Source organism: Delphinapterus leucas, chromosome X (genome assembly GCF_059928025.1).
Source record: "Delphinapterus leucas isolate spDelLeu-1000000601 "Yukka" chromosome X, BTC_Dleu_Yukka2, whole genome shotgun sequence".
NCBI lineage: Eukaryota > Metazoa > Chordata > Mammalia > Artiodactyla > Monodontidae > Delphinapterus > Delphinapterus leucas.
The window spans coordinates 2,749,908-2,765,758 of record NC_143150.1 but is presented as its reverse complement, the minus strand read 5'-3'; the positions used below and the strand labels follow the sequence as shown (position 1 = coordinate 2,765,758).

At 47.5% G+C, this 15,851-nt stretch overlaps 1 protein-coding gene across 12 annotated transcripts in view; it reads left to right on the top strand.

Annotated features, from left to right (window-relative positions):
* ZNF185 (zinc finger protein 185 with LIM domain) overlaps positions 1 to 15,851 on the top strand; it is a 58,629-nt gene that overhangs the window by 36,857 nt on the left and 5,921 nt on the right. For 9 of the 12 annotated variants that reach the window (XM_089904001.1, XM_089904003.1, XM_089903996.1 and 6 more), the window contains 5 exons: positions 1,230 to 1,310; positions 1,694 to 1,804; positions 2,870 to 2,950; positions 4,928 to 4,999; positions 6,060 to 6,162. In XM_089904001.1, coding sequence (XP_089760127.1) covers positions 1,230 to 1,310; positions 1,694 to 1,804; positions 2,870 to 2,950; positions 4,928 to 4,999; positions 6,060 to 6,162 — 448 coding nt within the window. The remainder of the gene's footprint in view (positions 1 to 1,229; positions 1,311 to 1,693; positions 1,805 to 2,869; positions 2,951 to 4,927; positions 5,000 to 6,059; positions 6,163 to 15,851) is intronic. The other 3 variants (XM_089904005.1, XM_030760992.2, XM_089904004.1) reach the window with 2 other exon arrangements.

Here is a 15,851-nt window from a genome sequence, read left to right as displayed (position 1 = left end):
GACAAATACCACAGCAGTAACAGCACGGAAGGAACCATTAGTATTTGCTGCGTGCTGAGAATGTGCAGGCCTCCTTCTCATGCTTTATGTGTCCTCACTCATTTAGTTCTCACACCAACTGTATGAGAGAGGTGCTATTATTGTATCTGTTCTATAGTTGGGAGGCTGAGGCGGAGGGACGTTGAATAGCTGGCCAGTAGTCACCCAGCCAGGCAGTGGCCTAACAGGGATTAGAACCCGGGCAGTCAGCCCAGAGCCTGTATTGCTAATCACTGTGCTATATCCGCTGCCTCTCCTTTTTTCTTTTCTTTTTTTTTTTTTTTTTTGCGGTACGCGGGCCTCTCACCGCTGTGGCCTCTCCCGTTGCGGAGCACAGGCTCCGGATGTGCAGGCTCAGCGGCCATGGCTCACGGGCCCAGCCGCTCCGCGGCATGTGGGATCTTCCCGGACCGGGGCACAAACCCGTGTCCCCTGCATCGGCAGGCGGACCCTCAACCACTGCACCACCAGGGAAGCCCATCCGCTGCCTCTCCATTTTTGATAAGCCGGCTTCTCCTTGTGCTTCAGGTCTCCTTGCCCCCTCAGCTCTTCTGTCCCCTCAACTATCATGCTGTGTATGGATCAGAGGATGCCAGACACTTGCTATAGCTGTTCAGTCAGAAGTGGATGCTGTTTCCTTCCTCTTGTACTCAGTCGTCTTCTGACTGTCTGGTCCTGTACTTTATCCCCCGTCTGTCTCTCCACGTTCCCATTGGGCCTCCCCTCCCAGCCCGTCCACCTCCTTCAGTCTGCATGGTGCATTCCTGTGTCCTAGAGTGACATAGGACTAGGCACAGGGTGACTGGGCACATTGAGGCAGGGTACCTCACCCAGCCTGGGGTGACAGGGCAGGTACTCTGGGAATGGCTTCCCCGAGGAGAAAGTAGTGTCATGTGCAAAGGTACGAGAGCGATCAGGTCCACGTGACGTGGTCTGGGAAGATGAGGCTGGGAAGCTGGGCAGGTGCTGTCATGATTGTTCTCTACCCTCCCCACTCTTAAACGAGTTGAAGTCCTGGGCACTGGATTCCAAGCCAGGGGCTGTGTGCTACGCCGAGGGGTGGAGATTCAGAAAAACCATTATACCTGTCAGTCTCCTGCTTCTTCTTATGGTAGGTGACTTCCAGAATGAGGTCCATTCACATCTCTTCCTTGGTGACACCTAAATTCATTTGTCCCTCTCTCCCTCAGCCTTGTGCTCTCCAGAAACTTCACTGGAGGTTGGGGGCAGGGAGCTCATTCCAGGAAGGGGCTGCCCCACCCACTGAGGAGGTGAGCGGGGCTGTGTCTGTCAAGTCCTTGCTAGCCCCATAGCTCTGCTGTAACCAAGTGAGTCATAGGCCAAGGCCCTTGGCTGCAGGGATAGTTCTGGGCACACACTGGAAGGCTGGGGTTTTGCCACCAACTTACAATGTAACCTGGGTCACATAGCCTGGGTTTTCTCATCTATAAAATGAGTACTTCTACCCATTGATCTCAGGAGCCTCAAGGAACAAACAGCTGAGTGATTTTCAAGGGTTGTTTAAAAAACGTCAGCGTTCTTTTAAACTCTTTGAAGTGGCAGTCTCGGCATTAGCCCCTGATAACCCGGCTGGACCCTGGAAGGCACCAGCTCTCAGTGTCGACACCCTTGCTGCTCCCTCCACTTCTTTCAGGGTGAGGAACCCCTCAAGCTGTATGGTCACTGTTACTGTCACTGCCACCTCTGAGCAGCCTCAGGTTTACGTGCCAGGCTCCCCAAGTGAATTGGAGTCTAACTCAACCAGGTAAGAAGGGACAATCTGGGAGATGTTCTGTGGGCTATTCCCTCCCTAGAGCTAAAGGACTCGGCTTTTGTCCCACGTTACTTCCCTGATATTAGCTCTAGTACCTGCTCCAGTTCTCAGCAGCCCATTGGTCGAGGGGCCACAGAGTGTAGCCCAAGTTCCCCTAATATAAACTCCTGTGTGTGGGCCTGAACAGAGTCTCCCAATGAGAAGCTGAGGTGGCACTTCCTAGGGCTCTGCCATCCTTTGGACCTTGCTAATGTTTCTTGGGGAACATGCTTGTGAAGTCCAAAGAAATCCCTTTGAGGTCAGGGCCTATGTCTGTCTCTCTCACGTTATCTGTTGTGAGAAGAGGCGCATAACCACTGCCTCACCTGAGCTTCTGTCCTCACCTGCCATCTTAGAGTGCAGGAAGGGAGCCATTACAAGGAGGCTGAGTGAAGTGTGTGTGTGTGTGTGTGTGTGTGTGTGTGTAGGAGAGATCAGAGGAGCGCCTACTGCCATCAAGCCAGCAGGCTGGAGTGCAGAGCATGAAAATGGGGCCAAATTTGGTGTCATGGTGAGCCCATCGAGAGGTAGACCTTGTTCCCAAAGTTGCCAGGGGCTTGTCCAGGGTGAGGCAACTTCCTGAGCTCACCCTGGAGCTCCAAATGTGGGAAGGGAGAGGTTGGACTGCTGCTGGAGATTTGACAGTGTAAGATGAGGCTTAGAGGTGATCTCAGTCCCAGGCAGAAGGGAAGCAAAACGTGGTCAGAGAGGAGAATGGAAAGTCCACTGGACTGAGGTCTCAGGAGGGTAGCGTCCCACCACTGGCTGCGGGGAGCGTCTTTCTAGCGCTCTCACATCCACACACAGCAAGCTGCAGTCATGGGCTTTGAGTTCAGCCCGAGTCAACAGTGGGCTCAGCACCAGCACCTCTGCGCCCAGGCATTCCCATGAGCTCCTGCACTTCCTTCAAACAAAATGGGGGTCCTTCCTGTCCTGGACCCCTGCTTTGGGTCAGGCCCAGTCCCCTGGAATCTTCCAGTATACCTCTTTCTGTTCTGCTGTGTTTTTTTTCTACAGCAAAGGGATTCTCTTTATGAAGGAGTACGTGAATGCTGGTGAGGTATCTTCCGGGAAGCCACTGTCTTCATTCTACAGCAGGTGAGAAGTCCCAGATCTTTCCATGTCACGGCCTTCTCCTGCCAGGCCCTGTGTTGTCCTCATTCCTGCATCCCCAGTACCTCATTAAGTACTTCACCCAGAGTACCTTCTGTGTAATCATTTATTGACTAGGTAGATGATTTAATTGCTCATGGACAAGATTTATGCGTTTCCAGACGTTCTACCTGACTCGGTGCCTTTGCACTCCCCTTTTGTCATTAACTCATCCTACACTCCACTTCCAGCACCAGCTGTTTCTGCCTGTATTTGTTTCTCGGTAGACTACAGGCTTTCTTTTGTGAAATCCTGAGAGCATCACTCATGATAGAGCTGGTGAGGCCCCTAAGAACCATCTAGTTAATTCCATCCTGTTCCAGAACTCAGAGCTCCTCTCTTCAGCTCGCACGCTCCTTCCAGCATGCCAGGCTGCCTCATTTGAACACACATTGCTTGCTTCCGGATGCCACCTCAGCTGAAAACTAACCCACACTGAGACAGTGTATTCCTGGGATTTTTTTTTTATGACACGTCCATCACCCCACTGCTAGGGCGAGGATTTTAGTAACAGAGAGGTGCATCCTGGCCTTATTTCAGGATTGGGCCCCTGGGGACTCCAGACCAGCTTTCACTGCTGCTGCGGAATGATGATCATGGGCGTAGGGGTCAAATTCAAGTGCCTGCTCAACCCCCATTTGTTGGGTCATTTTGGAGAAGATGCTCAACCTTTATGAGCCTCAGCTTCTTCACTTGTAACTCCTTAGAGTGATTTTTCCTAGTAGCTTTATTGAGATATAATTAATATATCATAAAATTCACTCTTTAAAGTGTACAGTCCAGTGATTTTTGGTATATTTACAGTGTTGTGCAATCATCACCACCATCCAATTCCAGGACATTTTTATCACACAAAAAGGGAACCCCAGACCCATTAGCAGCGCCCCCAGCACCACAAGCCACAGCCCCTGGCTACCACTATTTTCTGTCTCTATAGCTTTTTTCAGGGAGGTGGTTTTTTGTTTTTGTTTGTTTCTTTGGGGGTTTTTTTGACATGCCACGCAGCATGTGGGATCTTAGTTCCCTAGACAAGGATCGAACCTGTGCCCCCTGCAGTGGAAGCTCCGTGTCTTAACCACTGGACCGCCAGGGAAGTCCCCTTGTTGTGGTGCCATCTAGCGTTTGCCTCTATGAACTCTGTCCATCTCCTGGTTTTTCTTCTTCCAGTCCCACCAGTATTTTGTTTAATGGGGCACTTAGAGTTGTGTAGTCCAGCGTGTTTTCGCCTTTTGCTTTACCTTCCAGGAGGCTTAGAGGTAAGCTTAAATCTCAAAAGAAATCAGAAGCTGGGCTGAAATTCTGGCTCACCCCTTACTCCAAGCATGACTTAGGCAGGTCACTTAACCACAGAAGGTCATCACACAGCTCCTGTTAGCATGACAGCTTCACTAAGCCATATCCCAGAGCTTGTAGCTAGTTGCCCTTCCCTGGAAATAGTTCTTTTGATCATTACTTTTTATTATAAAAAGTCATATTATTGAAAAATGAAGATGCGAAAAGGAAAAAAACAAATTAAAAATCACCCCTAATTCCACTGTGTAACCCAGCACAGTATTATGTTGGAATGTTTCCTTGTTTTTTTTTGTTCCCATTCTTAGTTGATCCCTGCAGTGAGTGGGCCCCTGGCGATTGTCACATTATAACCGAGGGCCGTATGAGGGGAGAAAAGCCATGGTCCTTTTCGCACTGGTCCGTGAAACTGACAGTTCTCCAGAACCCTAGCCACCCCCTTCTCATCTTCCTCACCACAGCAGGTCTTCTTTGCCCCCAGTGTAAGAGCTCTTCTCTGAGAGAATTATGCCTCGTTGGCACCAAGTTCATTTGGCATAACAGATGATGGCTGGTCATGCAGAGTCATGTGTTAATCAGAAAAGCATTCTCCACTCATGACTGCTCTCCTCTCTCCCATCACACTCCCTGCAGCGTCAGCAGCATTGAGGACTCACGCAACATGGAGAAGAAACTCCCACATGACAGTACTCCATACTCTGAGAGGTAAGTCTGCTGTGTTACCAGGGAGCTCACAGGTCTCCAGAAGGAGAAGCAGGTAAGGGAGATTTACATGCTGAAAGTCCATTTGCTTTTGTCTGCCGCGCTGCTACTTCTGGTCCATTTCCAGATGGGATGTGTCACACCACAGCATAGGGCACTGCTTCCCTCATCGGGGTGTCACACTTGTGGCAATGAAAGCCTTTGAATCCAGCTAAGACCAAAGGGCAAAAACAGTGAGTTAGTGGCAGAGCTAGGGCTAAACCCCAGGGCCCTGAGTACTCCCAGGTAAGGGGTGTTTCCACTCTGCCATCTGACTAACCGTGGGCTGGGACTGGTGGTGGCAAAATAGGAGGGAGGAACAGGGCTGTGACGAGGGCAACACTGTCAAGAGCCTGAGCCCTGGACCAGCAGCAAGGCAGGCAGAGACTTTTGACAGGTTCTGTCTGAGGAGGAAAACCAGGGGGTGACTTGAGGAACAAAGGCAGGGATCCTGGAACTGGGGAGATACTCAATCTACAAGTCGGTGTCTAGGACTTCAGTATGAGGTCCCAGCAGGCTCTACAGCCACACTGATTTTGTGATAGTCCTTGGACCCATGCTGCCTCTGTGATACTCCAGGTAGGACTCAGTGCTCCCAGGCATGAAGAGAAGGGCCATCAAGACAAGGGGCCAGGTAGAGCATACAGAGACGTGTCTCCTGTAGGAGAAGACGTATGTCTTCCTATTCTAGGTGGGAACAGCCCCCCAAGCAGATATGCTAGGCAGAGGGATAGAGACAAACAAGCTGCCTGGAATAAGAATCAGATCGCGGTGTCCAAACATACGATAGAGAGTAGGGTGAAGATACAGGACTGGTTTCTGGAAACAATGTGACGGTCTACAGTGGGCTGCGGTCCAGTCTGGCCCAAGGCTATGTGGCCAGTTCACAGCACAGGAAAAGATGGCAGGCTGGGAATCCTGGCAGCAGCCTAAGCCTGGCTGCGTCAGACCACAGGACCTGGCTGCGTCACAGCAATAGTCTGCGTACCAGCCTGACCGCGGATTCTTGTTTTTCATTTCCCAGAACAAGTGGAGGGGTCTGTACTTACTGCAACCAGGAGATCGGAGACTGTCCAAAGATTACCTTAGAACATCTCGGCCTTTGCTGCCATGACTATTGTTTTAAGGTAAGGAAGACAGGTGGTGCTGCTGAGAACATCATCCAGAGCTGGGGAGCCTTTATGGGTGCAGAGAGTGTGGAGAAGGCTTTATCTCTGTATGAATGTGCTCCATCTCAAAGGCTGTGCAGAACTGGGAGCTGAATGGGCTCCCAAGTCAAAAGGAGTACTATGTGCTTAATACTTTGAGGGAAACAAAAGCGTTCTTCTGGGGAAAGACTATTCCCAGCAGACAGCCAACAAGCGCATAGGCCCTGGGGCAGCAGCATGGAGTATTTTAGCTCGCATGGCTGGAATGACATGAGTGAGGGGTGAGTGGTAGGAGATAAAGTCTAAAGGATGGCTAAGAACTGGATCATGCAGGCCTTTCAGGACACAGAGAGACTTTGGGTTTTATTCTGAATGCAGTTGGAACCTACTGGATGGTTTGGATGGTGGAGAGACAGGGTCTGACTCATGCTTTTCAAGGGATCCCTCTGACTGCTAGGTGAAGGAGCGAATGTAGAGGGGCAGGAATGGGAAAAGGGAGATCAGTTAGGAAACTGCTGCAGCAGATCAAGCTAGAGAAAGCAGTCACTTGATTAGGGAGTTGGCAGGGGACATGTCAGGATGGTGCCTGGATCGGGGATACTGTTTGAAAATAGAGCTGGTAGGTTGTGGCTATGAGAAAATGAGAGGAGTCAAAGGAGAGTGCAAAGTTTGGGGCCCAGGCCATTAGCTGAAAGGATGGTGGCACCTTTTACCGAGAAGGGAAGGACTAGAGGGGAGCAGGTTTGAGCAGAGGGAAGGCGGAGATGAGTGAAATTGAAGATGCCTCAGTGAGAGCTATGTGAGGAGCTCACATGGTCGTTTGGATATGTGAGTTTGTGTTCCAGGGTAAGGCTGGAGCTGGGAGTCCGCAGGGCATGCTTTTTCCCTGAGCCATCCCTGACCTGATGAAATCACCTAAGGTGTGAGTGGGTGGAGAAGGGGGCTGACGCTGAGCCTTGTGGCTTTCTAGCATTTAGAGGTTGGGAAGAGGAGGGGGTCCACGGAGGAGGGTGAGAAGTAACACAGAGTGCAATGCCCCAAGTGACACAGTTTCTCCGAAGACTGCATTGGTCACCCTGTCAGTGGTTGCTGAGAGATCAAATGGGATGAAGCAGACAGTGGGGCAGAGGTGCCAGGCATGGGTTGGTGCAGGTGGGAGCAATACAGTAGTGAGCAGACACTGATGACACAGGAGAAAGAGATGTTGATGGTGATCATGATGTACGTCTGTAGGAGAGAAAGATGGGTACCAGTTGACACATGGCAGGAATAGGAAAGGCCAAATCTCTGCGTCACATACAGAGAGGTTCCCAAGTTGGCTGGTGGAAGAGTGAAGAACTTCAGTACTTGCTTCTGTTTTCTCAGTTGATTAGAAAACATGATCATCTATGAGTGAGGGTGGGCAAGGGTTGTTGGACACTCGAGAAGAAAGGGGAGTCTGTGAAATGTTGTCTCAGAGACAGGGAGGGTGGATGGGCTGTGCAGAGCCCGCTTGAAGGGAGGGCTCGTTCGTTCCTATGGAGACCGGTCAGCACGTACTGTGTTGTTCCCTAGCCAGGCTCAGCCACGAGGGTGAAGCAGGGGCAGTTGCATTTACTGGGGCGGAGATTATGCCAGGTGAGTTGGCAGTGTTTGGTCTGTGTGCAACGGAACAGTAACAGTGAGGCGGTGAGCTGGTCCAGTAACGGAGGTTCCAGCGGTGGCAGAGACCAGCCAAATAAGCTGGAGAACATGGAAGTCAAGCAGTGGGGTGTATGACTTATTGGTTGTAACGAGATCTAGAGCAGCAGTTCTCACTCTGGAGTGTGCATCTCACACTTGACCAGCCCCTGAAGGGCTTGTTAAGACACAGAGTGCTGGGCCCCAGCCCAGTATCTAACTCAGTACGTCTGGGTGGGACCTGAGAATTGGCCTCTCTAACAAGTTTCCAGGCAATGCTGAGGCTGCTTGTCCACATAGAGTCTGGCCAGAGCAGTGGCCGAGGTAGAGAGGGGCCCAGAACATTGGAGGAAAGGAACAAAAGGCCACGTGGTAGGAAGCTCTTCCATCTGCGTGGATCCAGAATTGACTCAGGAGTGCTGCAGCGAGAGACTGTGACATGTCATTTGGCAAAGAACATTCTGTTTCCCTGATTCCTGGACTTACGTGAAAACTTATTAGAAACTATTATGAACAATTGCATACCAATAAGTTGGACACCCTAGAAGAGGTGGATAAATCCTTAGAAACGTACAACCTACCAAGACAGAACCAAGAAGAAATTGGAAGCTTGAACAGACGAATAATAAATAAGAAGATTGACCCAGTAACCAAACACCTCTCAACAAAGAAAAACTCAAGGCGGGGTCTTCACAGGCAAGTCTACCAAACATTTAAAGAAAAATTAATACCAATCCTTTTTATACCCTTCCAGAAATGGAAGAAAGAACACTTCCAAACTCATTTTATGAAGTTAGCATTATCCTGACACCAAAGCCAGGCAAAATATTAGAAATAGAGCTACCAGATGATCCAGCAATCCCACTTCTGTGTATATACACAAAGGAATTGAAATCAGGATCTCAAAGAGGTGTCTGTATTCTCTGTTCATTGCAGCATTGTTAACAATAGCCAAAACATGGAAGCAACCTGATTGTGCGTTGCCTGATGAATGGCTGAAGAAAGTGTGGTATATAGGGACTTCCCTGGTGGCGCAGTGGTTAAGAATCCGACTGCCAATGCAGAGGACACGGGTTCGAGTCCTGGTCCGGGAAGGTCCCACATGCCACGGAACCACTAAGTCCGTGTGCCACAACTACTGAGCCTGCGCTCTAGAGCCCGCGAGCCACAACTACTGAGCCCGTGTGCCACAACTACTGAAGCCCACACACCTAGAGTCCGTGCTCTGCAACAAGAGAGGCCACCGCAATGAGAAGCCCGCGCACCGCAACGAAGAGCAGCCCCCACCTGCACAACTAGAGAAAGCCCACGCACAGCAACGAAGACCCGACACAGCCAAAAATACATTAAAAAAAATAAAATGTGGTATATACACAAAATGGGATATTATTCAGCCTTTAAAGAAAGAAGGAAATCCTGCCATTTGCAACAACATGGATGAACGTGGAGGACATTGTGCTAAGTGAAGTAAGCCAGACACAGAAGGACAAATACTACCTAGTACCACTTATGTGAGGAATCTAAAACAGCCAAACCCATAGAAGAGAGTAGAAGGGTGGTCGCCAGGGGCTGGGGAGGGGGAAATGGGGAGGTGATGGTCAAAGGGTACAACGTGTCAGGTACCCAAGATAAGTAAGTTCTAGAGATCTAGAATATTTTGTCAATTTTTGGTTATATACTTTAATTACAGGGCACCCCTGTTAAACAGAGAGCAAAATTACGGGAGTCTCAGACCTAAGCAACTCTGGGCACATTTGGTCTCACAGAGCCAAGTGTTGGGTGAAGGGTGCAGTTGGAGTGGGTTGGGGTCCCAGGAAGGCTTTGTGAGGGAGGTGGGTCCAGAGTCAGAGGTGAAGAGGTGTCCAAGGGTATTTTCCAGGTGGCTAAACAGGTCTCCATCGTGCGTACAGAGGGAATAGGGATGAAGAGGCAGGCAGGAAGCTGGCAGGCCTGGGAGGAGGAGGCACAGAATGGCAGGGATTTTAAACTTGCCTGATTGGAGCTCACACAGGGCTGGGGAACTTGGAGTTGTGGCAAAATAGGCCTGATATTCTTGGGGAATTCTTGGAATGTGGGCAGGGTGCCTGAGAGCCACCCCTGGGGTCCATGAGCACAGAGGTGAAGAGGATATTATTTTCGTAAGATCACACAGCTGCTCAGAACCGAGGGTGGAAATCCCGGTTCCGATATCAGAGCCAGTGTTGTCTCAGCTACACCCTGCAGCCTCCCAGGATATGCCATTCCATTGCTCAAGTTCATTTGTATAAACTAATCTGTCACTATCCTTAACTGTAGGTTTATCTTACCTTTGTTAGATTGACATAACATTTTAAAATACTAGTTTGGAGGGGACTTCCCTGCTGGTCCAGTGGGTAAGACTCCGCACTCCCAATGCAGGGGGCCCAGGTTCAATCCCTGGTCAGGGAACTAGATTCATGCATGCCTTAGCTAAGAGTCTGCATGCCACAACTAAGAGTCCGCATGCCACAACTAAGAGTCCGCATGCCGCAACTAAAGATCCTGCGTGCCGCAACTAAGACCTGGTGCAACCAAAATAAATAAATAAATGAACATTAAAATAAATAAATACTAAAATAAATAAATAAAATGGAATACTAGTTTGTTTTGTTATATTTAGGAAGAAAGAGCAGACACTTACGGCCACAGCATCACAACAACCTTTTAGGGTCCCTGTTCTCCGCAGTGTGAGGCATGTTGCAAGCCCAGATTTTTGATTTTTTTCCTGTGTTCCCAGAGGTGACCCCCTAAACGGATCAGCACCATTAGCTGGCTAAGTTGAGGTTCAAGTCCTGGTCTACAGTAACTAGAATCACAGAGGGCTGATAAATTTACAGTGAAAAAATGGCCAGGAGGATAGCCTCATCCACCAGAGGGCAGACAGCAGAAGCAAGAAGAACTACAGTCCTGCAGCCTGTGGAACAGAAACCACATTCACAGAAAGACAGACAAGATGAAAAGGCTGAGGGCTATGTACCAGATGAAGGAACAAGATAAAACCCCAGAAAAGCAACTGAATGAAGTGGAGATAGGCAACCTTCCAGAAAAAGGATTCAGAATAATGATAGGGAAGATGATCCAGGACCTCGAAAAAAGAATGGAGGCAAAGATCGAGAAGATGCAAGAAATGTTTAACAAAGACCTAGAAGAGTTAAAGAACAAACAAACAGAGATGAACATTACAGTAACTGAAATGAAAACTACACTAGAAGGAATCAACAGCAGAATAACTGAGGCAGAAGAACGGATAAGTGACCTGGAAGACAGAATGGTGGAATTCACTGCCGCGGAAGAAAATAAAGAAAAAAGAATGAAAAGAAATGAAGACAGCCTAAGAGACCTCTGGAACAACATTAAACGCAACAACATTCGCATTATAGGGGGTCCCAAAAGGACAAGAGAGAGAGAAAGGACCGGAGAAAATACTTGAAGAAATTATAGTCAAAAACTTCCCGGCGTCCATGCCCGAGGCTCGTGGGTCTGCGGCCGCAGCGCGTGGTGCCGGAGCTCGAGGGGGTGGGGGTTGGGGGCGGGCTGGCTGCCGCCATGGCCGGGAGTCAGGACATGTTCGACGCCATCGTGATGGCAGGTGAGAGGTTATGATGGTGCCAGTTACACAGCTGGGCCTTCAAAGTTAGAGCCTTTATTCTACTGCAGGCGCCACAGTCACGGTACATTTTCTGATCATCTGATGACGTTTCTCCTTGCTAGTCTCCTGAGATGTGATGAAAAGCCCGGTTTCATGGGGAAGGTTATCAGGAAGGCTATGAAGAAGGAAGTAGTTTGGGTATGATTGAAGGAAGACAGTATGGCATGTTACATGGAGCTAAAATCGGATCTGAGATCGGGCGCTACCAAGGTTTTGCTTTTGCATGGAGATGTCTCCTGCACGGCTGGGCCACTGAGAAAGACAGCAAAGAGATGAAGGTCTTAGAATTGTTGATTGGAATGATTCAGAAATTCCCTTATGATGACCCTACTTATGATAAACTTCATGAAGACTTAGACAGAATTAGAGGGAAATTTAAGCAGCTTTATTCATTACTAAACATCCAGCCCGACTTTAAAATTAGTGCAGAAGGTTCCAGACTTTCATCTTGAGGATGACAGACGCACAAAGACGAAACATCAGGGAACAGATGTTCATATGTTAAGTGTTTAAAAATGTGATTAAGGGCAAAACAATGATGGGGGATTCATTGTTTTGCAGGGAGGGTTCCAGCTTGGCCACTGAAAGGGCTTCCTTCCCCCGAGGTCTGCCGGGTGGCCTCGATGCCCCCCACGGGGCCCCTCCACATAGGCCCATCCTTTGTTGGGCCCTGTCTGCTCTGCAGCATGAACGTGGCCCTGGCAGAGTCCTCACCGGGCTGCTCTTCTCTGGTCCAGGGTCCAGGCCCCTGGCTCATGGGTTCTCGTCATCTGGCAGGCCTGGCTGGATCTAGACTTGGGTTGGCTCTGGATATGATAAACCTCGCCTTTACCCCCCCGGGCTTTGGTCAGCGCTCAGAGGGATGGTTTTTTAAAAAAATGAGAGCCACAGGGTTGACACGAAGCAGGTTAATGGGAAGGAGCGATGGGTACTGGACATTTATTGACCCTTGAGATGTACCAGTGCTGTGACCTGCTTCTCATGTTTTATTTAGTCCCTTCAGGAGCCCATGAGGTAGGCGTTATTCCCATTATATAGACGAGGAAACTGAGGCCCAAGAGACTGCCTGGTCCAAGGGCAGTGGGCGGCAGAGCTGGGACTCCAGCCCTGTCTCCTGGTGCCCCCTCTGGAATGCACAGTCACACCCACAGTCTCGGGGTCCCTACCCGCAGGTCCCCGCTATGCCCCGTGGAGCCCTGGGGCATCTCATGTCACCATGGACATGGGCGTCTGGCTGAGAGGGGCAGAGGCCAGCCCTGTCCCCAGGAAGCCGGGACGAGCTCTTCCTGTGTCCCCGGGTGGGTGGGGCTCTGCAGCATCAAAAATGGTCAAGGGGAGGAGACTTTAAGGCCACCGTTCTACATGCAGAAACTTTGGAGCCTTACTGCATGCAGCCTTCCTTCTAGTGTGAGTTCTTCTGTCTTCTGCCCGGACTTAAAAGGCATCATCTGTACACGGTGCACGGCCTCAGGTGCGCCTTCGTCACAGACACCAGCAGCGATTATCTCTGGCTGGTGGGATGGAGGGGCTTTTGTTGTCGTTTACCTGGGTGGATTTTTGTGCTTCCTAAGCTATCTGTTTAGATAATGTATTATTTTTATAATTGAAAAAAAATAAAGAGTATATTTTAAAGCAGAAAAAAAAAATCCCTAACATGGGAAAGGAAATAGCCACCCAAGTCCAGGAAATGCAGAGAGTCCCATACAGGATAAACCCAATGAGAAACACGCCGAGACACACAGTAATCAAATTGGCAAAAATTAAAGAAAAAGACAAAGAAAAATTATTGAAAGCAGCAAGGGAAAAACGACAAATAACATACAAAGGAACTCCCATAAGGTTAACACCTGATTTCTCAGCAGAAACTCTACAGGCCAGAAGGGAGTGGCATGATATACTTAAAGTGATGAAAGGGAAGAATCTACAACCAGGATTACTCTACCCGGCAAGGATCTCATCAGATTCAATGGAGAAATCAAAAGCTTTACAGACAAGCAAAAGCTAAGAGAAGTTAGCACCACAAAACCAGCTCTACAACAAATGCTAAAGGAACTTCTCTAAGTGGGAAACACAAGAGAAGAAAAGGACCTATAAGGACAAACCCAAAACAATTAAGAAAATGGTAATAGGAACATACATATCGATAATTACCTTAAATGTGAATGGATTAAATGTTCCAGCCAAAAGACACAGGCTTGCTGAATGGATACAAAAACAAGACCCAGATATATGCTGTCTATAAGAGACCCACTTCAGACCTAGGGACACATTCAGACTGAAAGTGAGGGGATGGAAAAAGATATTCTATGCAAATGGAAATCAAAAGAAAGCTGGAGTAGCAATACTCATATCAGATAAAATAGACTTTAAAATAAAGAATGTTACAAGAGACAAGGAAGGACACAACATAATGATCAAGGGATCAATCCAAGAAAAAGATATAACAATTATAAATATATATGCACCCAACATAGCACCTCAATACATAAGGCAACTGCTAACAGCTTTAAAAGAGGAAATCGACAGTAACACCATAATAGTGGGGGACTTTAACACCTCACTTACACCAATGGACAGAGCATCCAAACAGAAAATTAATAAGGAAACAGGAGCTTTAAATGACACAATAGACCAGATAGATTTAATTGGTATTTATAGGACATTCCATCCAAAAACCGCAGATTACACTTTCTTCTCAAGTGCACACGGAACATTCTCCAGGGTAGATCACATGTTGGGTCACAAGTCAAGCCTCAGTAAATTTAAGAAAATTGAAATCACATCAAGCATCTTTTCTGACCACAACATTATGAGATTAGAAATCAGTTACAGGGAAAACAACGTAAAAAGCACAAACACATGGAGGCTAAACAGTACTTTACTAAATAACCAAGAGATCACTAAAGAAGTCAAAGAGGAAATCAGAAAATACCTAGAGACAAATGACAATGAAAACACGATGGTCCAAAACCTATGGGATGCAGCAAAAGCAGTTCTAAGAGGGAAGTTTATAGCTATGCAAGCCTCTCTCAAGAAACAAGAAAAATCTCAAATAAACAATCTAATGTTACACCTAAAGGAACTAGGGAAAGGAGAACAAACCAAACCCAAAGTTAGTAGAAGGAGAGAAATCATAAAGATCAGGGCAGAAATAAATGAAATAGAAACAAAGAAAACGTTAGCAAAGATCGATAAAAGTAAAAGCTGGTTCTTTGAGAAGACAAACAAAATTGTTAAACCATTAGCCAGACTCATCAAGAAAAAGAGGGAGAAGACTCAAATCAATAAAATTAGAAATGAAAAAGGAGAAATCACAACCGACACTGCAGAAATACAAAGGATTATAAGAGATTACTACAGACAACTATATGCCAATAAAATGGACAACTTAGAAGAAATGGACAAATTCTTAGAAAGGCATAACCTTCCAAGGCTGAACCAGGAAGAAATAGGAAATATGAACAGACCACTCACAAGTAATGAAACTGTGATTAAAAATCTTCCAACAAACAAAAGCCCAGGACCAGATGGCTTCACAGGTGAATTCTATCAAACAATTAGAGAAGAGCTGACACCCATCCTTCTCAAACTCTTTCAAAATATTGCAGACAAAAGAAAACTCCCAAACTCATTCTATGAGGCCACCATCACCCTGATACCAAAACAAGGCAAAGATACTCCAAAAAAAAATTACAGACCAATATCACTGATGAATATAGATGCAAAAATCCTCAACAAAATGCTACCAAACAGAATCCAACAACAGACTAAAAGGATCATACACCATGATCAAGTGGGATTTATCCCAGGGATGCAAGGATTCTTCAATATACGCAAATCAATCAATGTGATACACCATATTAACAAATTGAAGGAGAAAAACCATATGATCATCTCAATAGATGCAGAAAAAGCTTTTGACAGAATTCAACACCCATTTATGATAAGAAACTCTCCAGAAAGTGAGCATAGAGGGGGAACCTACCTCAACATAATAAAGGCCATATATGACAAACCCACAGCAAACATTTTTCTCAATGGTGAAAAACTGAAAGCATTTCCTCTTGAGATCAGGAACAAGACAAGGATGTCCACTCTCGCCACTATTATTCAACATAGTTTTGGAAGTCCTAGCCACGGCAATCAGAGAAGAAAAAGAAATAAAAAGAATACAAATCGGAAAAGAAGAAGTAAAACTGTCACTGTTCGCAGATGACATGATAGTATACATAGAGAATCCTAAAGATGCCACCAGAAAACTGCTAGAGCTAATCAGTGAATTTGGTAAAGTAGCAGGATACAAAATTAAGGCACAGAAATCTCCTGCATTCCTATACACTAA